General features: G+C 32.7%; 2 protein-coding genes across 2 annotated transcripts in view; one reads left to right on the top strand and one right to left on the bottom strand.

Annotated features, from left to right (window-relative positions):
• Positions 1-560: 560 nt before the first annotated feature.
• Positions 561-2,822, bottom strand: LOC129806550 (thioredoxin domain-containing protein 5 homolog). Its single transcript, XM_055855221.1, has 4 exons — positions 2,456-2,822; positions 1,327-1,843; positions 1,026-1,264; positions 561-960 (listed from the first exon to the last, which is right to left on the bottom strand). The coding sequence occupies exons 1-4, from the start codon at positions 2,602-2,604 to the stop codon at positions 699-701; spliced, it is 1,167 nt and encodes a 388-aa protein (XP_055711196.1). The 5' UTR covers positions 2,605-2,822; the 3' UTR covers positions 561-698.
• A 3,277-nt stretch (positions 2,823-6,099) lies between these two features.
• LOC129806530 (integrin alpha-PS1) overlaps positions 6,100-23,872 on the top strand; it is a 57,573-nt gene continuing 39,800 nt past the window's right edge. The window contains exon 1 of the mRNA XM_055855174.1: positions 6,100-6,934. Within this exon, the coding sequence (XP_055711149.1) occupies positions 6,678-6,934 (257 nt within the window). The 5' untranslated portion in view covers positions 6,100-6,677. The remainder of the gene's footprint in view (positions 6,935-23,872) is intronic.

The following is a 23,872-nucleotide window of genomic DNA, read 5'->3' as shown; positions in this document are numbered from 1 at the left end:
TTTGATTGAAAATTTCGACGGTAAATTGAAGTTAATCTAAAAGGCTAAACATAATATCTTTCAAGTATTATTTTAATGATGAGGAAGGGGAATCAGTGGCGCAATAGGCAAGACTGTCGGCTTGACTCACAGTGTTGTGAGTTCGAGTCCCGCCCGGTGCAAAGATCTGAATATATAGAAAAAAGACATTTTCACTGTGATATAATGTAATAAAACGTCTTCGCCCAACAACTCTGGGAGCATGGAAGAAGCATTCACATCACAGGAAGGCGCTCCTGGACGGTCTACAATGGACTTAGCAGATTCTTCCAACACGGAATATGACATATGACATTGTAAAAATGATTACCTTATAATACAAATATCTCGATACGATTAATAATAATAATAATGATGATGAAGAAAAGGATTCCACGCGGTGTAACGTTAAAAGTTTCTCAATTTCAATCATTTTAAAGAGATTAACATTTAAGCGTATACTTCAGGAGAGAAAACCATAAGGAATTAATTAAATAGAACACTGCCAATTTTTACAGGATGGAACAGAGACTCTTTAGAAATACTTTAGAAAGGTTTTTTTTTCTTTATTGGAAACTTTCACAATTGCTGAATAATGTTGGAAGTCAAGGAGAATCCTCCAGTTTCGATATTAAGTATTTTAACATCACCAGCAATTGATACTTTGTTGTAGATTCACTTTACAATTCATCGTGACCCTTATCGTGCTTCGCCACAAATTGGTGTAGGGCTTCGAGGGTCCGGGACCCATTGTATTCCTCCAATTTGGCACCTGCTTTGTATAAATGCAATGTGGGGAAACCGTCCACTTCCTGAGCAGAGCAGAGTTCCTTGTTTTCTGCTACTGTGCAGTCAACTTTAGCAATTTTAACATTACTATTGCCCACGAATTTCACAGCAAGTTCCTCCCATGTTGGAGCCAGGCGTTTGCAGTGGCCGCACCTGTAAAAAAATAGATGAATTTAGTTAAAATCCTAAGCTTTCTTTCCTGGACTTTGTAGTTTTACCAGGGAGCAAAGAATTTGACAAAAGTAACTCCTTTCTCAATGGCATGATCAAAAGTATCTGCAGTCAGTTGAAGGGCAACTTGGGTATCTTCTTTGGTTTCCTCTGGGGTCTTTTCCACTACCTTAGCCTCCTTTCCAACCATCTTGTCTACATAGGCTTTGAGATCTTCCAAAGAGCGTCCTCCTGAATACTTCTCGACTTTCTTCCCATCTTCGATCCACAGCAGTGAAGGATAACCCTAAGGATGGAGTTTTTAGGATTACGTTCTCTGGCGTTTAGATTTTTTTTAACTCATTTTACCTTAACTTCAAAGTCCTGGCAAATTGGTCGGTACTGAGTGCAGTCTAGCTTTGAGATTGATACGGATTTGTCGTGTTCAAGTGCCTTGGCGAGATCATTCCACGTGGGGGCTAGTTTTTGGCAATGTCCACACCAAGGAGCATAGAATTTGACAAAATGCTTTCCATTTGCCACGAATTTACTGAAGGTTTCGTCTGTGAGCTCTTGCAGACCTTGAACGGCCTCAGGAAGCTCAGGCTTCTCATCTTCAACTTCTTTCTCATCAGTCTCACCCAATTGTTCGTTAATAAATGTGGTCAGAGTGGGCAAATCTCGTGTACCACGGAATTTCGTACTCTCTGTTTCGCCCAATTTGAAGAATTTCAGTGTAGGATATCCGGTGACTTCATGTGCTGAACAAACACTGTCCTGCTCAGTACAATCTACTTTACCAATCTTAACTCTAGAGCCTTCTTTTGTGTTAAGCATCTCAGCCAGTTGCTCCCACGTTGGTGCCAAACGTTTGCAGTGTCCACACCTGAGGAACGAGGTAAAAAAAATTTCAGTGTTCCATCTTTTTGGTTGTTACCTAAAACTGGATTTTAAAATATTGGAATGGGAAATTGACCGATGGACGACATGAACTTGGTTGCTTGAAGTCAAGGTCGAGTCTTCGGAAGTTTTACTGACAGATTAAGAAAAAATAGGTTTAAGATTAAAAATTCTTGCCAAAAACCGTTTTATCTTACTAATATCCTGATCTACTAAAATAATACATTGATAGATAACAATTTTTTTTCTTACCCTATTAATCACTATTCACTTTGCGATTGTCGCTATAATTGAATTCGATATGTCTTTATCGTCTTTATCAACGGAACGAGTAACAAATCATGTGTCGCATTACTCTGCACGTTCTTTCTTCCTATATTTGACATAGTCATACAATAGAAAATAAAGGGGACAAGAAAGACTCTGGGTCATCTTTCTCTCTACTAAGTTCTTTATCACCAAACCCGGAATCTATAATTAATTCAAATGACTACAGGTTTTCACCTAACAAGATTTAGGGAGGGTAATATACTCTCAACTGAGACTAGTCAATGACCTAGGGATCCTTGGAAATATGTAAAATAAATCTTAAACTTACCATGGGGCAAAGAACATCACAAAAAAGTTGCTTTCTTTAATTTCTTTGCTAAAATTCTCACTGGTCAATTGAATTGTATGAACAGATTCTTCGTGACCAAGTGAGACTGATAAGAAACTCACAAACAATATAAGATGAAGACACTTCATTTTTACTAAATTTATATGATTTTACAGTGCAAAAATGAATAATGTATACGCCCTCAAATTCGCCTTTGTAAAAATTTACTGATAAGAGTCAAAATAAGTAGAAAATAAAATTAAGCACTCAGGAGACTACCGTATGTGTACACAAGGCGATCTCGAAAGGGAATGACAATCCGGTCTGATGCCGCATATACACTTTTCGAAGCACGTTGGCCAACATAACACTAAGAAAACATCATTCTTCCCAGCAATGGCCGGTTCGAACACTCAATATTGTAGTATGTTATTTCTTTACGCGTAATTTATTTTTTTTATGTACTGTTATGACGGTTTCATTCTTGAATTTGAATGTTTCTCACGGTCTGGTTGGAAAATTTCTATGTGGTCAGTTCTTCAATATCTGGATGACACCTGTCAATCGGATAAAGAAATTAAAAAAATACCATTTACTTATTGGTTTGTTTCTGATATTTTCACCCTAATGATTAGGATAACGGATAATTGAGTGAACAGTAGACCAGAGGTGGACAGTAAAAAATTTTTGGCTACTTTACCATGATTTTCATTGTAAATTTTACATTAAACATGTAATCGTGTGTACTAATACATATTTGTGTAATTTGTACACATTTTATCTGAAAACTGTGTAATTTTACAGGAAATATGTAAGAAAATATACAAAACTCTGTAATAATTCCCAGTTGATTACACGGTTTACAATTACATAAAATTTAAATTACACATTTTCAGATTACACGTTTTGTCGAAATACATAATTTGTGTAACTTTACAAGAATAATAATGGTAAAAAAGTAAACCAACGATTATCCTTGTAAATTTTTTTACTGTGTGTGCAAGAACCGTTTGGAACCGAATAAACGTCAAAATAAGTTTGTCCAGGCTGCGTTTTAACCATTGACGTACAAGTCTCGCTGTAGTACACAATAAAAAAATTATAAGGATAATCGTTGGTTTGCTTTTTTACCACGATTATTCTTGTAAAGTTACTCAAATTATGTATTTGGGCAAAACGAGTAATCTGAAAATTTGTAATTTAAATCTCATATAATCGTAAACTGTGTAAAATGAAAACGAAATACGAAGACTTGTAAGAAAGTACCGACATTTGATTCAAAATGCAATTTATTTAATTAGTTTTGGAAATATCGTTCGAATTTTGGAAGTGAGAAATGGCAGTCACACCCCTGAAGCGTTCAAATTTAGAAGACTCTACTGTATTTGGTATACCAAACAGTTATGAACATGTTTTAAATATCGCACGAAATGAAGTATGTTGAATTTCTGTTTGTCAAAGCTTTAAAGATTGATCTAGGTAGATTCAAACGGAGTTCCTTTGAAACTTAGTATAATATAAAAATAGATCTTTGATCCACACTTAATCTGTTTTGGATTCCGAAAACATGAATCTGTATCTTCTCTTTCACCATTTGTGTGAGAAAAAGTAATTTCCTCAAAGTATTATCCTGTCTATCACAGGGTAAAGGGGGCTCAACGTTGAGGCTTTAAATTAACACCCAGCTATAGACATTATATTAGAACTTATTGGTAAGATCTGAATAGTAGACCCTAAATAAGGACTGTATGACTGGATTTTTCCACGAATATTAATGACAGATGAATGAAACTGTCAAATACCCCTCCTGATTTTACTTTCGAATATTGTACAAATGCTAGAAATTTCAAGTACAGTGATATGTTTTATTTAAACAGGATTAACGATTTAATATTTCAGAAAGGCAGAAAGTGTTATCAAAAAAAATCCCCGAAAAATATTCTCGGAAATGGAATAAAAACACGTATTTTAGGGTAGTAATTCGTTTAATGTTATCACAAAATTATTCTGTACATGTTACGCAGTTTTGTATAATTATTCTTATAAATAAAATCACTGAAACCACACAAAATCACTAAGAATCTGTCTATAAATTTGAAAACAAATAACATCTCTTGGAAAATATTACATATTGTCCGTTATGGCTAAAAAACACAGCCGGCAATACAATTTTATTAGTCCCGATGCTCGTTACTAGGAACGTAAAATAGTGTCCTTCATGTATATTTTCAAAGGGGTTATTTTCTATAGGAGCTTTTTAAAAGTAAGGTATTATTATTATTAGTCGTATCGGAATAATTTGTTAGAATGTAATCATGTTATATTTCTGTTGTATTCCGTGATGGAAGAATCCCTAAGTCTAGTTTCATCAAAGTGAAAATGTTTTTGGCATTCAGTTGCTTGCACAGGGAGGAACTCGAACTCACAACTTTGAGAGTCACGTCAGAGATCTCACCCGCGCAAGATCTAACGGTTTTGACTATTGCGCCACTGAGATCCTCAAAGTAAGGTATGAAAGATAGGGCTTAATTTAGGCTATAATTCACGCTTATATGGTCAGACGGGACTCCACGTTCTGGGCATGCAAAAATATGTTTGAATCAAGGAGTAGATAACTGTGCCGCTCACGGTTTACTTCCGTGCCGATCTGTCGATATTTTGTAAAAATTGTGCTGATTTGCCGATTTCATACGAATTTTGTCGATGTCGTGCTGGTCTTCCGATTAAGTCTAGAAAGTTAGTGTTTCCAGTACAGTACATTAACATTTACCACTGGAATTGACTGTAGGAAATTTATGATGTTACACGAACTTTAACGAATGCTATACTTCATAAATGCGAACTGACATTTAAATCTGCCGAGACTTCGCTAAAATCGTGTCAATCTGACATTTTTTGCTACTGCACATGCCGATCTGTCGCTTTCTGACCAAATTGTGCTGATCTGTTAATTTTTTAGCAAAATAATGCCCATCTGTCGTGTTTTAGCTCTAGATCGGTACAATTTTGTTGATCGCTGCTCACGGTGCAGTCTGAGAGCTACTTACTCACCACTTGGTTTGACTCTGGTTTGAATTTTACTTTCGATTGTCATTAATCCGTGTTACAATTAAAAGAATTGATCGTTTTAACCTTTAGCTGTTAAGGGTAGTCGACATATTATAACAACAGATAACGATTTAAAGTTTCACGGGAAGTAATAAAAATAGGAACTTCAACTATAAATGATTTTTCAAAAAACTAACATATTATGTTTACAAAATTGCTTTTGTTTATAATTAACAGTTTATGTCCAATGCACAATAAATTTTATTTTGTAAACATGTTTTTGATATTTCAATGAGAGTCAATGAAATCTAGATCTAGTCATCTCGTTCTCTCTCATAGGGAATTTTAAAAACATTTTTACATACAAAAGTTATTGTGCGCTAGACATTATTTTGTAAATTGCGTAAAGAAGAATTGATCAATGTAGTTGTTGAAATGCCTTATTATTGTAGTCGCACTGTTTCAATGTAGTGTAATTTATATATTATTACTTGCGAAGAATATTTTTCGCTGTATAAAATGATATATACTTTACGCGTATATATACCGTAGAAATTGTTGCTGTATACATGCGTAAAGTAAGTTAATAGCATTGATGTGCCACGCCATCGAAATCAGTCGCAGAAATACTCCGTATGGGTGAGGTTGTGTTAATCTGGGGTTTTAATTCATCCCATTCCGTGCCAAATTCTGAGAAGTGTCTTTGTTGTCCATAGAATTCGGCAGAAATTAGTTTTAATTTTAAATACTGATTAAAGTTTAAGTGAAAACCTACAACCACTGCACAAAGTTTTAAAAATTTCATAATCTGTTATCAAAACGCTATCTTATCTGTGAGTTACTTAGGAGACTGTTTATAAAATTCTACGTATGTTTGTGAATTAGAGTTCTTATCAAAAATTTATTCATACCTTCGTTAGTGTAGAGGAAACATTTAGAGCCCGGCAAAATAGTTTGGAATATATTGTTTTGACAGATCTCATCCCATTTGTACAACTTTAAATTTAGTGTGAATGGCGATGAAAGCCGGTGATACACATAAAACGCTGTAAAATCAAGGTGGTGACATATTTATGTAAAAGTAGTTAACACGATTGAAGGTATGAAATTAAACTGCCTAATTGAAAGGGAGAGCAGTATGAATGAATCAGTGAGCATCTAGTTGATAAACAATATGAAGAGTGTTAATTGTGAAAAAGTGAGAAGAATGAGCTTTCCTAGAAAAATGAGTGTATTCAGTTTAAGCAGCTTATGTTTGCCATCAAAGAAATTGTTTAGTGTCTTTATATTGTTGAGTTTACATTTAGTTAGTGGTTTTAATTTGGAAAATCGACTGCCAATCATAAAATATGGAGAGAAGGATTCCTACTTTGGATATTCAGTGGCTATGCATGTTATTGGAGAAAAGGAAAGTTCTGATAACAGAAAATGGTAATTAAAGATTTTTATGATATTATTTTAAAGAAATACACTATATTTTTTTACAATGTAATTTATTTAAGATTTCTCTGTAACTTCCGTTTAATTCTTATTCTAACAGTTTCCAGTCTAAGCTGTTCTCTATCCTATTTCTATTTTAATTCTTAGTTGCTATATAAGTTTGTATTGTGTATATTTAGGGATTAGATTTATAATATGTTTTTTGTCATATCCATTTTAATTGTATCCATTTTATTTGATACAATATTAATCTTTTGTAAAATGAAAAATATGTCTTCTGGACCTAGATAGAATGATTGGCCCATACACATTAACTTTTGTTTTGTAAACATGGTTTCGAAACTTAGTACGGAAGTGAACGATAAAACGAAACAGTTTAAAAAACACAATATTTTTACTAAAATGGGTCTACTTTAATTAACATTTATGGGTTTCCGATAAAATAAAAAAAATATTTTTCTTTTGCTAAAATTTACGCAATAATTCGACTAGTACAAATCATTTCATTACTGACAACATTACGTTTTTACTGCCCACTTGTACAGTCCACGTTTACTCACTCTATGATGCAAGTGTCGCGGGTTCGAATCCCCTTTAGGTCACCAGGAATTTTTCTGGCGTTAAAGGGGTTCGGGTCGCATCCAGTAAGCTTCACTGCACTTGATTCCACGGGCATGGGACTGAAAACCTCATCCTGTACAAGAAATAATAATAATGCATGTCTAGAAATTCTCTTACGGGAAGGCCTTGTTCCTTCATGGAATGTTGTGCCAGCATTATTATTATGGGTCCCGGTCAAAATCCCGAAAGCCAAAATCCCGAAAGCCAAAATCCCGAACGCCAAAATCCCGAAAGCCAAAATCCCGAATTTTTAAAAGTATCATAGCTATTCCCACGATTGCACTAGCGCTTGCTGGAGGCAAAGGGAAATCTTCTGTGCCTTGGGAAATTATTCTAAACATTTTCCTCCATATAATTTCATCCCTTCCAGGATTTTAAAAATTCGGGATTTTGGCTTTCGGGATTTTGGCTTTCGGGATTTTGGCCTTTTCGGGATTTTGGCGTTCGGGATTTTGGCTATCGGGATTTTGGCTTTCGGGATTTTGGCTGCCACCGATTATTATTATACAGTTCACGTAACAATTAGAAAAAGATTTGCTCGCTTAAATGTGAAACTTCATATTAAGAGCTTCAAATATGAAAAAAAAAATTGCAGACACCTTCTGATAACTTTAATCTAAGAATTGAGATTTGACAGATATAAATCAAAAATAAATTTAAGAAATTGTTTTAGAGGTAGGGGAGACTGGGGCAAAATTTGTCAAAACGAAAATTTCAATATTCACTATTTTCTAAAATAAAAGAGACTGAGACTTGAAATTGTTATTTAAGACAGCCTTCATGAACCTTCTTAAACTTACAAAGTTTCAAGTGATTCGAGGAAGGATTATGTAGAATAAAAAATAATGAAATTTTGAGCCCTAGGTTAAAAGCTAATTCAAAACCTGCTCCAAATGGAAATTTTTCGCTACTCCAAATGGAAACGTCATTGTTTTCACGATAAATACAGTACTAAATTATCATACTTATATATTTTCTATACCACAGTTTCATTATTTAGTCAATTTTGCTCCAAATAAAGTGAAAATCCATAAATATTCACAAATTTTAATTTGTTAATTTCTGAGAAAAATTAAAAATGTACCTTTTCATCATCGAATTTTTCATCGATCGACCATGTTTTCTAATGAAAAACGCAATGAGGTGACTGTTGTTTATTCGTTTTGTTTAACATTTATGTCATATTTCTGGATAATTTTAGTTAAATTAAGTGCCTAATCTCTATTGTTAGCAGTACGTGAAGCTTTCAAATGAAATAATTACCTATTTCGAGAACAAAAAGGGTTTTTCTGAAGTGTCTGCAAATGCTTCAATAGGAAATCCCGGAAAAACGATTTTTTGGAGAGATTTTCTTATTGTTTTAGATGGGAAAGGAGAAAATACCATGAACAAGAACAAATCCTCTGCTCAAGAGCAACTCAACAAGGTTTTGGAAGCCTTCCGTCGCGGTCTCACTTACACTGATTGTCTCCAATTGGAAACTTTCCCTTGTCTCCATTTGGATTAATTTGTTTCCAATAGAAGCATTTTGCACTTGTGTGTTTTTCTTGTATTTAAGAACTTTTCAAATTATATCTAAAGAATTTTCACTAAACAGTAACATTCTAGAAGAGTCTAGGAGCAAATTTATGTAATTCTCTTCAGAAAAAAATATAAACAATGTGTTGTTGAATCCTCTGTCAAATTTAAAGCGTCTGGAAATGGTTTTGAATTAGGACATTTGCCTTAAGTAGAAACGTCAAAATTCCGTTAAAAATGCATTTTTTGTCGAAAATTGCCCCAGGGTGTAGATGGATTAAGATATGTGTGTTTGACAAACTTCAATAAACCTCTTTAAATGCAAAGGGATTCCTTTTACATCAAACGAGATGCTAATCAATTTGGGAAATTAAATTTTTGATATTTCCATAAGAGTGAATGAAATCTAGATCTAATCATCTCGCGTACTCTTATAATGGACAACGCACAATAACTTTTGTTTTGTAAACATGTTTTTTTACATTTCAGTGAGAGGAATGAAATCTAAGATCCAAACAAGAGTTATTGTGCGTTGGACACGTTAGACATAATGCCAAGCGCACAATAACTTTTGTTTGTAAACATGTTTTCAAAATTGTCTATGAGAGTGAGCAAAATGACTAGATTTACATTTCATTCACTCTTATTGAAATGACAAAAACATGTTTACAAAACAAATATCATTGTGCGCTGAGCATAATGACCAGCGCACAATAACTTTGGTTTATAAACATGTTTTCAAAATTCTCTGTGAGAGTGAGCGAGATGACTAGATCTAGACTTCATTCACTCTCATTGAAATGTCAAAAACATGTTTACAAAACACGTTTTTGACACAAAAATACAAAACATATTTTGATACAACACATACAACGCACAATAACTTTTGTTTAGTAAACATGTTTTTTTTGACATTTCAATGAAAGTGAGTGAAATCTAGATCTAGTCATCTCGCTCACTCTCACAGTCAATTTTGCCAATTTTTAAAACAGTTTTACAAACAAAAGTTACTGTGCGTTGGACATAATGCCAAACGCATAATAACTTTTGTTTGTAAACGTGTTTTCAAAATTTCCTGTGAGAGAAAGCGAGATGACTAGATCTCTGTTTCATTCACTCTCATTGAAATATCAAAAACATGTTTACAAAATAAAAGTTATTGTGCGTTGAACATAACAGTTTCGAAAACATGTTTACAGAAAAAAATCATTGTGCGTTAGGCAGAGTCATAATATTTGTCATCCGTTCCAATACAATTGAAAGTAAATTGCAAAAAAAATCAAGAGTTGATATAACAAACCAAGAATGTGTTTGTTAAATATTTCCAAAAAATTCCAAACTCATAAGTAGATTTGAACGATTCTAAATATAAATCAAGCAAAAAATTAGTCAGAAAATATATTTAAACGCTACCCCACCCAAACAGAAATTTTTGGGAATTCTTATCCATTTCTGTATATAAAACCATACACAAAATATCATATACGCTGGTACCAGCAAGTCTCTGTTTTTGTTCCTAATGAATTTGAACTCATTAAAGAGGGGAATCGATAAGCCCAAATTGCTTTACCATATTTCAATCCTCACTTCTACGATTCTGGCTTTATTTGAGTGGTTTGAAAGAAATTTGGAAGAAAAATGCCTTAAAATCTTATCTTATTTTTGCCAAAGTTTGCTTTTTTGCAAGCAACTAATATGCCAAGAAAAAAAAACAGAAATTTCAAAGCAGTGATGTAGAAGGTCTTATTGACTCTTACATTTTTTTCTTGGGTTCATGGATTTATCAGAATGTACTATCTTTATTTGAATTAAAGAAGACCAAAGTAATAAATTCAATATTTGTTCAGTGTTGCTTAAGCTCTAAAAAAAAATTCTCAAGTCTACCAAGAAGTTGATATCTACCTTTTATACAAGTAAATTCAGTCAGCACCATGATTGCAGGGATGAAATCATAGACTGGAGAATTCAATTATTATGAGAAACGAGCAATAATAAAATATCTCAAGAGCACACGGGAATCTTTCAGTGAAACGTGTGATTACCGGTTCTGAAGATGTCAATACAATGCCACAAATAGGTAAACAAAAAGTTTTTCAAACAAGATTGACTTCACATTTCGTTAACTTCTTTCACGATAAAACTTGCCAGACCAGAATTACTTAATTTCTGTTTGACGTTTTTGCCTCTTCGACAAAAATCTTACCTTTATCGATAACGCTTGTCAATAATCTGATGTAAGACCCAGACGATAAAGCAAATCAAATGGATAAGTGCAGATATTCTTGTGATAGATATGATTATTTTACAAGAAACCTGCAATTATATACTTAAATATATTTTAAATTTATCTGAAATTTAAAATTCTATCTTGAATTTTGTGTTTGAGTCAAATTTATTAGGACTTACGTGACAGTGACAGATGACAGTATCTCAAATTTTTGCAGTCAAACAACAACAAACGTAAACAGACTAGCTACAAACACTGAAAAGTACAGATAAGCTTACAGCAGTTGCGTGTCTTTTCTAGTAACCTCGAGGAACATGCAAATCTTTTTGGTGTCAAAAAATTACAAAATGGATTAATATACATTGGAGATTTTATGAAATTTGATTCTCTACTTCAATTTCATTTTATGTAGAAAAGACTGCAGTAAATAGTGTTAAAACCGTCTGTTAAAATTACGTTAAGCCGTCTCTCGGCTTGCGTTGTAGGTGAGTCTAGTATATTATGCCGCCATATGAAATAAGTATCCTCAAAACCTAGCCGAACTTTTTTCGTCAAAAGGGAAGTTACGGTACGGAAAAACATCATTCCGGAAAAATAACATTCCGGAAATGTTAATTTTACCCTACATTATTGATCATGAATATTATGCTTTTTAGGTGTATTATGGGTTAAAGTTACCCTTTTCCATGTTAATTTCACACTTAAAAAGGTGGATTATTGATTTTCGTAATTTACTGTGGTCAGCTATGACCTTTAAGATCATTCCTTGCTTTCGTAGCCTCAAAAATCTAATATAGCCTCTAACAAGAAAGTTCTAAATTTTCTCCAATTTCTCATATTTTCATTTCTCATATTGGAAAATTAGTTGTCAGGACACTAAATAATTACTGACATTACACTAAAATTTTGGTATTTTTGAAATAATCAAAATGAATTTTAGTTTATGACTATAAATGAAAGTGATTCTATTTTTTGTCCCAGCAGAACATCACTTTTGACGCATTCTGAGTAAAAATACAGACCTTTTGCGACCAGTAGGGGAGATAGGGGTAGAATTAGCCAGCAAATGAGGCTTTTTTCGCGCATGATTTGTGAAAAATGATAAGGTTTGTCTAATATTTTTATGTTTCATAATTAGCATTAGGATGTTGGCTGTATGAAACAGTGTAGTTCAAAGCTCTAAAATCCTTGCCTTTTTCTAGAGAGGATAATGAAAAAGTATGACACATTGGTTACACTTGCCCCGGCCTGGGTAGATATAGCCACTTTTGGGGTCCTAATTGACACCAGTTTTCCAGACGAAATTTTAAATTGAAGATACTAAATATTGTTTTACTTGATACACTGAAGCCCACTGATGCTAAATATGTCATTTAAACCTAAAGAAAAAGGCTTTAGCCGACTTTTTTATGACATTTTTGTAATTGCGGCAAAATTGATGAAAATATCCTGAAAAAATCTATTTCACAAATTTTTCATCCGAATGGCAATATTGCGTGGAATATCAATATTACTTTTTCATCTAACAATTATCCATGTATTAGTGAAAAATCATTGATAGTTTTAGTCTGCCACGGAAGAGTGGCTACAACTGCCCCGAGGGCTGTTTCAGTGTTTATCATCTTATATAAAAAATTGGATAATTATTATCCAAGTGAAAAATATTTTTTAATTAGGTTTATTAAACCAGAAACGAGGTAAAACTATGAAATCTTGACTAGAAACTCAGAAAACCAAATGCTGGTCCAAAAACTGTACCATCAAAATTACAATTTTATACCCATTTTATAAAAATGCTTTTAAATTGTAGGATAACTGGATCAGACTTATAAATATTTCTGGCAATATGCGGATGTGTTCATACTTTCATTAAAAAATACTTTAATCGATGTACATTTTAAGAAAAACGAGAAAAATCCACTGACTAATTCTATCCCTTTCTATAGGTACCCCGGTCTCCCCTACTGTACTTTTTCGACATAAGACAATTACTTTAACATTTCTAAATTAATTTTTTTTTTTAAATATACTTGAAAAAAGGTACCAAAAGTTAAAAAACTCATGTTTTAAGGGGTGATTCTATTTTATTGGCCGCCACTGTATATTCTTAAAACCATATACTTCAGTCGAGATTAAATTTTACATCGAAAAAGAGTTATAATTACATCGATATCCGAAGAATTAATTGAACTCGCACGAAGAGTTGTTTCAACTCTATTTACTAAAATTTACAACGAAAAAGAGTAACAATTATATCCATATTCATAGAGTTAATTCAACTCTGCCATAGAATTGTTTAAACTTTTTAGGTTTTTTCTTAGTGTAGAAATTAGGAAACCAATGGGGTACTTTGGAATAGGACTTAAATTTGAACCTGTTACAGATCGGCAAAGGTAGAAGTCTACGAAAAAGTGCTCAGTACTTCTTCGTGGTCTTTTTCTTCTCTTTGCCCATCTGAAAGAGTAGGGGCAGGTGGGGCTACATTGAGATGGGGTTACTTTGAAATGTGTGTTTTTCTCGTATGTTTCTAAATGAAGCTTGGCCTTACCATAATGCAATGATAATATATCTAAATCTTCACAATTGGTGATAAAGTAGTGAGCTTAGTTCGTAGGATCTAGGTTCTAGGAGTATTTTTTAAAAAATAGTCGAAAATTGTAATATTGCACCCAAAGTTTTCGTTTAATTTCTTCACTATTATAATCTCTACCAAAGAAAAACATTACTGCAGATGATAATAGGTGGTTAATTTGAATAAAATATCATTATATAAACTTTAACTCAGATGATACTGTCTTTGTGAAAGGCAGGAATTTCTTAGAAATTGTCGCGTGGGGCTACTTTGATATGAAATATGGGGCTACTTTGATTTATCTCTGGCAACACTATTTTTATGTAACATTGCGACAGCAGCGCAGCGCGCGGAAAGTATTAGTAATTATTTCAGTGGAAAGTTGCAAAGATCGAGATGAGAAACTACAAAAGAAAAACGGAAAGGGCAAGCATCAGCGAAAGCCACATCTTGGAAGTTATAGTGAACATCCAAAACAAAAGGATGACGCTGAGAGAAGCTTCAGTCCACTATAGAATCAATTATTCTACATTGCTATTTCGGCTGAAAAGAGTGAGGGCAGAAATGGGACCTAATTTTGATCCTGAAGAACTGAGCCTGAAGGTGGGACTGCGAAACAAAGATAAAGTATCAAAAAATTCTTCCTACTAGATGTTTTACCAAAAACAAGAAAAAATGCTGGTCGAAAACCTTATAACGTGTTCGAAATTAAGCCATGGATTGACCATGGACGCTGTCCGGCAACTGAAATACCTGTCAGCAGGTCCGGGAACAAAATTAAAATATTTATCAGGAAACCTTTAGTAAGAAGGGTTTCTTGAGTATCTTTTTCACATGAGTTCCAAAAATACATCATGTTTCATGTTCTTCGTGACGTGAATAACATGAAAGTCTGACGAAAACTGTGTCTTCCTGTTCCTGGAACCCTTTTCCTGATGTGTTACATCTTATGTCTTGTGACATGATCAGAGCAGAAGTAGTCTCGACGTAAATTGGTATCTTCCAGGATGATATTGAACTCTTCATAGTTCCTGGCTGGGTAAAATTCCCATCGGGGATATCAAGAATCCCATGAAACTTTGTATTCTCGGCACAGAAAATATCTGGTGTAATCTGGGTAGTAGAGCAGCTTTTCCTGGAACAGAATATTTTCTAAGTTGGGTCTTCCTGACCAAGGATGTCTCGGTCTTTGTGGATGTCTTGAATTCCTCAAAACGGGAGAAACACTACACAAGACAAGACACGAAAAATTGTTTACATTTTCCTTCACAGTTCCACAGCTGGCGTTGGGGTTGCCATATCAACCACACGGCAAAAGATTATTTTTTATCTCTGATTTTTTATTCCATTAAACATGATCGCGAAAAAATACTCTAAAATGGAATTTCATGATATCATTGGTTACTAAAATTGATTTAATGAGCTCATAACACTCCAATTTAACTTTAGCAGGGCCAAATATAGTTTACATTCCAACATTAATCGGTAAAAAAGTCTATTTCAATCTAGCCCCATACCGTCTCAAAGTAACCCCAAAGTGGGGTTACTTTGAGATAATCGTTCTTCCGATTTAATTTTCATTTTTAAGAAAAACCGGAAGGTTTTTTGCTAAAAGTTAAATAGGTTATTAATTATTATAATAAGCAAGAAAATTTATTTGCAATATAGCTGATTTCATTTTTTACGCCAATAATTCAGAAAAAAAGTATAAAACTGAAGCTTCATTTTTATCTCAATGTAGCCCCACCTCCCCCTAATGAAAATAAAAAAAAAAAACTTTTAAGTTAGGTTCGATTTCAAATTAACCTGTATTTAATGCGTTAGCCGGATATTTGTATGTAGTTATGTACATATGATTATGAATTGCATCGATATATTTTTTTAACTTTAGGTATTGACCTTTAGAAAGTGTAGAGATTAGATTGAGTTACTATCAACCGTTATAAAAGTTTGATAATATATAACATGAGTTGCTTATATCTCTTATCATACAAAAATTATGGGCGAATTAAAGAAGATTTCAGTGGTAATTTTAGAAATATCAATGTTGATCATGTGCTTGATAAAATAAACTTTGAAAACGAACATTCGGTAATCTCTTCTTCTGATTCCGTCGTTTTTGTCACCGATTGGAGAAAATCAAGATTTAACTTTCACAGTTGTTGCAGCCATGGCTCTTAAATCATCTGTTGAAAATGCATTAAATTTTAATTTTGAAATAATAAAACTTTGAGACGGATTATTTTCAACAAAACTGTTTACCCTCGTCCATCATCGTTTACATGAACGCATAAAAATGATGACGTTTGTGAAGGTAAAGGGTTTCGTGCTGCTTAGCATCGAAGATTGATGAAAAAAGAAATCAAAAGAGCCAAAAGACAACAAACGTAGGAATAATATTTGTTTTTCTTCTGGAATTTATTTATTTTTACACATATTTTCTTGGTGGATATAAGAAATATTCATTTTAATTTGAGACATTGTTAAGAGGTACACATTCATTAAAAAAACATGATTTTTAAATACATTTTGGTTGGTGATTTGTCCCTTATGGTTATAAGTTGAGCCTAATGAATTTATTTGGCTGTATGCATGCATGCAAGTATATAGATAGAACCATAGGATATTTAATCTAAGGCGTGATGGCTATAGAAGGCATTTGTGAAGGAAGAATGTGCGAAAATTAACTTGATAAATCGAGTCCTTATGTTTCTAAGTACTTTATAACCTTTTCTGATTGTATTTATTTTATTTACAAAAGTTATCCTTTGCACGAAGGCCTGTGACTAATACCAGTACTAATTGTGGTCACACTTCAGTAGAGAAAATTCGTTAATAAAATGACCATATCAAGTTAATTTTAATACAGTTCAAAAACCTCTGGAAAGGTCTTTTTTTTCCAAAAGAGCCCCGTGGTTATTTTTAAAAGAAAATTTGCTTGTTGGAATAAATAACGTTATAAATGGGCGTCTTAAATATAACATACATGGAATATTCAAACCGAATACCAGACGTCCAGATTTGTTTTGTGTACTTAAATGGCAATTTGTTATTGTATCCGGTGTGAATGAGAAACTTCAATATGTTGCAAGAACCACCCACACAGTTCTTTGATTCTTTTTAGACCACTATCGTACCAGATGTTAGATGAATCGTGGATCAGAAATCTATAGTCATGAACTTGGCCTAAGAGATGACAATGCATCTAAGTAAAATGTTTGAAATCTGTAATTCCTAATTGAATAGATTGAAAAACGAAACTGCATGAGAATACAGGAATTCAAAGTTAAAAGATAATAAAGCATCCCCCAATGGTATCATTCTCACACCAAATTAATACCCACAATCCTCTGTGGTGTCTTTTGTCATTGGAGTGGAATTTTAATGAAACAACGATGCCATTGTTCGAGAATCGCGCATCATTATAAATGATGTGACTTAAGATTCCCTTTGGGTTGTGTATACATAAAATCTGAAAGGAAAGCTGGTAGATGCATGTTGAGCAGCATACAACAAAGCTACCACATTTAATCTCTAGGAAGAAAAACTTTAGTGTGTGTAATTTACAACAATCAACGACCAGACGGTCGCCAAGAATGTTGTATATATATTGTAATCTGTTCTAAATGCATAAAATAGGAAAATGTCATAGAAAAGTGCATAAGAAAGTCCTTATGATAACATCAGCTTACAATTTATAGATCTTAAAGTGTGAGATTTCTCCTAAATCCCAACGTGAAATATACATCAGTATATTATCAGTTTATACATTATGAAACCTATTGAGGTCGTACTAAAAAAGAATACTAATTCGTCATATGAAACGGACTTTTTGGTCTAAGCGGGGGCCCATCAAGCCTAATAAAAAGTGAAGATATTTTTCACTTTTCCTTGTAAAAATGTTGTAGATATTGCATCGCGAATTAAATAAATTTGCTCATAGTTCTTGTATTATTTCGGCGAGCATTATGAAACATGTATTTTTAGACAGCTTTTAGTGCACGATTTTGAAATATATCGGACTGATAAGTTAATTCTCTTTAGGAGAAAACTTGCCAATAGTCTTCAGTGCCACTATGGAAAAACGCATGGAAAAATGGAATGTTGAGAAGCCCCTGGTCTAAGCATATTCAAAGGAATAGACATACAGTACGAATCCGATAGAGTCAACGCCTGAAAATTTAAATTAGAGTGAAAAATAATAAAATTCCAAGTTTAATCACTGAGAGTTAATCCGAAAAAGTTAAAATAACATTCCGGAAATGTTAATTTTACCCTGCAGTATTGATCCGAAATCTGTGTAAAATTATGCTTTTTAGGTTATTAGGGGTTAAAGTTACCCTTTTTCATGTTAATTTTACCCTTAAAAAGGTGTAAAATTAGCAACGAAAAATGTTGATATATTTTTACACCTAAAAAGTTAATCGCACCCTTTTTTTTCTCAGTGTTCTACACCTTTTTAAGAGTAAAATTGACATGGAAAAGGGTAACTTTAACCCCCAATACACCTAAAAAGGATAATATTTACACCGATTTTGTATCAGTACTGCAGGGTAAAATTAACATTTCCGGAATGTTATTTTAACTTTTTCGGATTTCTCTCATTGTCAGTGATTAAACTTGGAATTTTATTGTTTTTCACTCTAATTTAAATTTTCAGGCGTTGACTCTATCGGATTCGTACTATATGTCTATTCCTTTGAATATGCTTAGACCAAAAAGTCCGTTTCATATGACGAATTACAAACATCTTGTTACTTTTCCATATAAATTGACTTATTTTCCAAATTTTTTACGAGATATTTATTTCAGAGAAATGTGTGATTCTCTTAATAATTCAATTCGTTATTCTGTGATTCTCAATTATTCCATTCTGTGATTCTGTTTATCCCCGATATCTTCGAATTTATCGAATTTCAGATGTTGCTAAATACGATCAAGACTATTTTTGAATGATAGGAAGATCTACAATGTCGCTATGGAACAGGTTAGAGGAAATATCTAGCTAGGAAGCTTTCTACATTAGGCCTCAAAATAACTAAAATAGGGTTAAAATTCAATTTTTGAAAGAATGTTTTTTAAACTCTAAAAACAGCATTATCAGTCCATTTTTGATCAAAATTTCCCGCCGTTTTCTTCAATTAAAAGCCTTAATTATATTCTCGATTTTAAACAGGTAAGAAATATTTTTTATCAGAATTTCCACTCGAATTTTTTGTGGAGTGTTTTCGTCTTTGAAAATAAGTTAATATCACCAAATAACGACTTGAAAATTAATTTATTGTGAATTTTTAACAGAAAGTTTGTTTAACTCTCCTTAAAAAATTAAAAAAAAAAAACGGAAGGTACTTTAATCGATTTTCCTTAAAACACAAAAGCTAATATTTATATTTTTAGAAATCAATTAAATCTGATTAAGTGCTATCTGTACCACTTAAGGGGTTACATGGGTCTCTCAGGTCAAAAAATATGCTTTTTTCTGATAATAATTTATTGTGTCGAAAGTATTTTAGAAGTTCCAACTTTTGGGATATGAAAGAGTAACTTTAGAACGAAATTAAAATTTTCTTTTTTGAAAAATTTTGAAAATTCGATTTCTCCCAGTAGGTTCATCTGAAATCAAAAAATCAAACACTTTTAGAGGATTAGTTGGCCCCTGGATGAACGAAGGATTTTTGAAAAAAAAAAAACAAAATTTGGATTTTTGGCAAAAGTTTTTGTAAAAAAAGTATCAATTTTAGCCTATTTTTAAACACATTTTGTATTGTAAAAATGGTTCTGATTCTGTACTCCGATTGACTTGAAATTTTCAGAAAATATTTTTTAAATGTTATACTATAAAATAAAAAAAAATAAAAAAATTGATTTTTTTTTGCCCTGAGAGACCCATGTAACCCCTTAAAATCATCAAAATCGGAATAAAATAAGATTGATTCTGATTTTCAAGCATATAAAATTTAAAAGCTCTTTTGGTCTCTAAGAACATCGTTTTGGGACCCTCAAGCTTAAAATGCAATTTCTTGGAATGGAAAGTACTCAGATCCATGAAAACGCTTTTGTACCTTTGTCTAAATCCTCCAAAATCGCTTAAATCGGCACAGTGATTTCTGCGAAAAACAGATCGCAAGTGGATCCCTTTTTCCTTTTATTTATTTTTAAATAACTTCAAATTCATAATAATTGGGCATAATTTTACAAATGTTTGGAAAACTTTTGTTCTTTGCGTTAGAAAAAACGATTTCTTTTTAAGATAATTCTCCAAATTGGCTCCTATCTTGCTAAAATTCTGGCTGCATCCCTCCCTCTAAATAGAGCCTCTTATCAATCCTAAATAAGAGGCACCTTCCAGAAATCGTATTTCTTTTCGAATGAAGCATATTCTATGATTGTTATTTTAGTTGAAAATGTCCAATCTTCTTTGGAAAATAAAAAAAAAATCATAAAGATCTGTAATGTACTATGGCTTATCATTATCTATTGCGGAATATTGAGTAAGAATGATTCTGTGATTCCATTTAATTCCAGTGATTCTTGAAGGAATATCATTTCAGATTCTATTAGAATCATACGAGTGATTCCGTGGATTCTATAAATTCGAACGAGAAAATGTGTCGGTATTATAAATTTGAGTTACCGCTTGATAAGAATCAAATGCGTTGACTCTTTATGCACTTTTATATAAATAGCTCGTAATTGTATGTCTCACTTTCTTGTGAAACAGAGAGATTAAACTTTGACTTTAATTTTTTAGTACAGGCCTGTGCTAAATTTCATTTTCGCTATCAACAATTATGACAAAGGTTTTGATAAATTTTTAATGTATTTTATTAAACAATTTGGAAATTAAAATCTCGACCGAATGATTAGAATGATCAATTTTCAGGAGTACCATAAAAAGTTTGAAAATTACTATTGCAGTCGAGAGCTACAAAATGTAACTTATTAAGATTGGCAGTACTTAATTACGCAACAAGACAGGAGAAAATTTTGACAAAAAATGATCATTATTTTCTCTATTAATTTTTTGGGACTGTATGTTTCCTTTTTTTACAATTTAACTATTAATTTCTATTACAATTTTCTTTAGTACATGTTCTAAAAATTTTGAATTTCATTGGTTTATGTTAATAGCTTTGCTAAAATTGTCCGTATCAATACTGATTCAGTGAAAAGGTATTTTAGTAAGGGAGATCGGGGTAGAATTAGCCACCAAATGAGATTTTTGATTGCGTATAATTTGTACTAAAAATTTATGTATGAGGCTGATAAATATTTTAATGAATAGGAAGGGAAGTATATATTTAGAATAAAAAGTGGTTTCCTCAATATTCCTTCGAAGACAAACAAAAAGATACCACTATCTAATACTCTGCCTGGCTAATTCTACCCCTATCTCCCCTACATCTATTTGCTAACTGTGTATCCATGACCTCATTTTAAAATGTATTATACGTGTAATAGCCCTTATGAGCTATCAATTCTTTTCCGCAATTGCAATTGATTCTTAGCCAGAATGACTGTTTGATTGGCAATCATCTTCCATTTGAATATGCTAATGATTCCTTGATGTAGTCCTTATGTGAAAGATTCATTGTACCATTCAGAGTACCCAGTTCCTAATTTGTCCGCAACAATATAAAATTCTATAGCTTAATTATTTTTCTGTATATTGTGCGAACGTGTATCGTATCATACACATTTTGATTAATGTTTTTATTCTGTTTTGCCTCCGAGATGTATTTTCCCGTAAAGGTCTGCAATTATGCTCACCACACCTTCATTCGTATGCACCTCATCTTCTTCTCCTGCATTATCGTACAATTCTGGCCGCATCGTGTGTAAAAGATGTCGCCCACACACTTTGGGATGCTAATGATTTAAGAAGGAAAAAGAAACAGCGTGTTTTTCTCTGTGAAAGACTTAAAGTTTACTATCCCCTTTTATCCGTGCTATTGGAGTTCAATTGCCTCAGATTTAACCCACAGTCATTATAGGATTTACATTAGTCTATTTATTGAAATTTTATTTAGTCTGGCATATTTCGAAATTTTCACTTATGATCTTTTGTGCATAGTTTCACTTTTCGCTTATTGGAGCGAACACAATCATTAAAAGAAAATATTATTTTAGAATTTTTCAGAAAACTCGGACAACTCGTGAAACAGAAACCTCTAATACTATACGTATTGCCCTCGCTTTAGTATTGTTTACGGCCAAATCGTGTCATGTTTACAAATAATGTGAGCAGTTGTGAATGAAGAATGTTGATTGCTTTAAAATATTTGAATTTATTGTCACGGTCTCTTCTACAGCTTCTTATGAATATTGAGGATAATATATGGGGTTTAAATGTATTTTAAGGAAGGCATAACTTATGATATCATCCAGTTTATATTTTGCAGCACATATCAATTTGTTATGTACATAATCAATGAGCAATTCAATAATTTTTCACTTTATTATGTTGTTATGTTTTTGCATGGCTTTAAAAAATAAAATTTTGAAATGCTTTTTATTCGGCCTTTCTTCCGGAAACTTTCATTTTATTGTTATTGACTAGACATAGTCACTTCCCACATTTGGTCTCGTTCTGGGTGTTTTTATATCTCTGACCTCATTTGTAAATGCTTCGCGAATGCTGTTTTCTGGGACACAAAAGAGAGAGATGCTGACAAGATGCAATGGATCCATGACTTATAGTATGTGACTTGGGATTTTTGGAGCCACATAGTCGCTCATTCTAGATATGTCATCATGGGTGATTCTGGTGTTCCTCATGAATATCAACATATGCTGGATGAAGGAGAGTGTTTATGTGGTAATCCAGTCTTTCTTAAGCACATGTGGTGGATATAAATTTTTTGGTGAATCTATGGGAATTCTATTACTGATGGATGATACTTGCGAAATTCACTTTTAAAAATCTCTTTTCATAGAACTTAGCTATTAAACTTTTCATCTACAAACTTCACAATTCATCTTGCAAGTTCGTAATTCAATTTATTCATGATAATTCCGAGAAGAAATCACTGATAAATGAAATAAAGAGTTCATCAGAGTCAAGTGGGAAGTTCATTTGAAGGATCAAGTGATTCTCAATAAAAGTAATGCTTAATCACTAAGGTTTTAATGAAATGTATTTCTGTCTTAATGGATTGTTGTAAATGCATGAAGAATTAGACTTTTCTCGATTTAGTATGTTCAATTTTTGACGATGGTGTTTCAGATGTTGATGACCCCTTATCAGGTATTGAAGTCAGGCAAGAAATATCCTTGAATCTTTATCTCAAAACTTCAACTTTGTGATTACTGTGCAAATGCAAAGTGGTAGTACAACCATTTCCTACCCCGACGAAAGTGAGGCAGTATTAAACATGGGGTAGTTGTAAACACTGGACTTAGTCGATCATTTCTTCAGTGTACAAGGATCCTTATATAGTAAAGTAACTATGATATCGCTCCTTGGAAATTACAAGGGGCCAACTAATTTCACTGTGCGACAAAATTTACCTTTTTGTGGGTGTCTTTGACGAGAGTGCCAAAACTTGTTAGAGGGTCATTTAAGGACCTCAAATCTGCAATCTGTTTGTCCGGGTCACCTCTAGATTTTTTTGGAAAAGCATTTTTTGTTTTTTGCTGTTTTATAAAATTCAAAAATTCATATCTCCGGTCCTATTTATTCAGTGGTAGTCACATAAAGCTAAAATGACGCGTAATTTCATCCTCTATAACTTTTGTGAACATATCAAGAACCTACAATGAAAATAAAGTGTATTTTTTAAAGATTTTTTGAAAAAGTGCACTCAAAATTATGCATTTTTCTGTGTTTTTTCCAACTTATAATAATTCTCCCACTTAGATAGAACATTTTTTAAGCCAACTACTATGCCTAAAAGTGAGTAAATTTAATATTCTTTCATGTCTTTTTAGTTTGAATTTTCTATCTTAATTCGTTTATTCACAATAATTTATTGAATGTAAAATACATTAA

Source organism: Phlebotomus papatasi, chromosome 3 (genome assembly GCF_024763615.1).
Source record: "Phlebotomus papatasi isolate M1 chromosome 3, Ppap_2.1, whole genome shotgun sequence".
Lineage (NCBI taxonomy): Eukaryota > Metazoa > Arthropoda > Insecta > Diptera > Psychodidae > Phlebotomus > Phlebotomus papatasi.
Note: the sequence above shows the minus strand (reverse complement) of the source record. Positions and strands in the feature narration are given on the sequence as shown.

Bases quoted from the DNA above. Each gene is read 5' to 3' on its own strand.
- LOC129806550 (XM_055855221.1), bottom strand. From the start codon at position 2,604: ATGAAGTGTCTTCATCTTATATTGTTTGTGAGTTTCTTATCAGTCTCA. The intron at 1,844-2,455 runs GTAAGTTTAAGA...CTCGTTCCTCAG, and splicing joins GTGATGTTCTTTGCCCCATG to GTGTGGACACTGCAAACGTT. The intron at 961-1,025 runs GTAAAACTACAA...ATTTTTTTACAG, and splicing joins GTCAAATTCTTTGCTCCCTG to GTGCGGCCACTGCAAACGCC.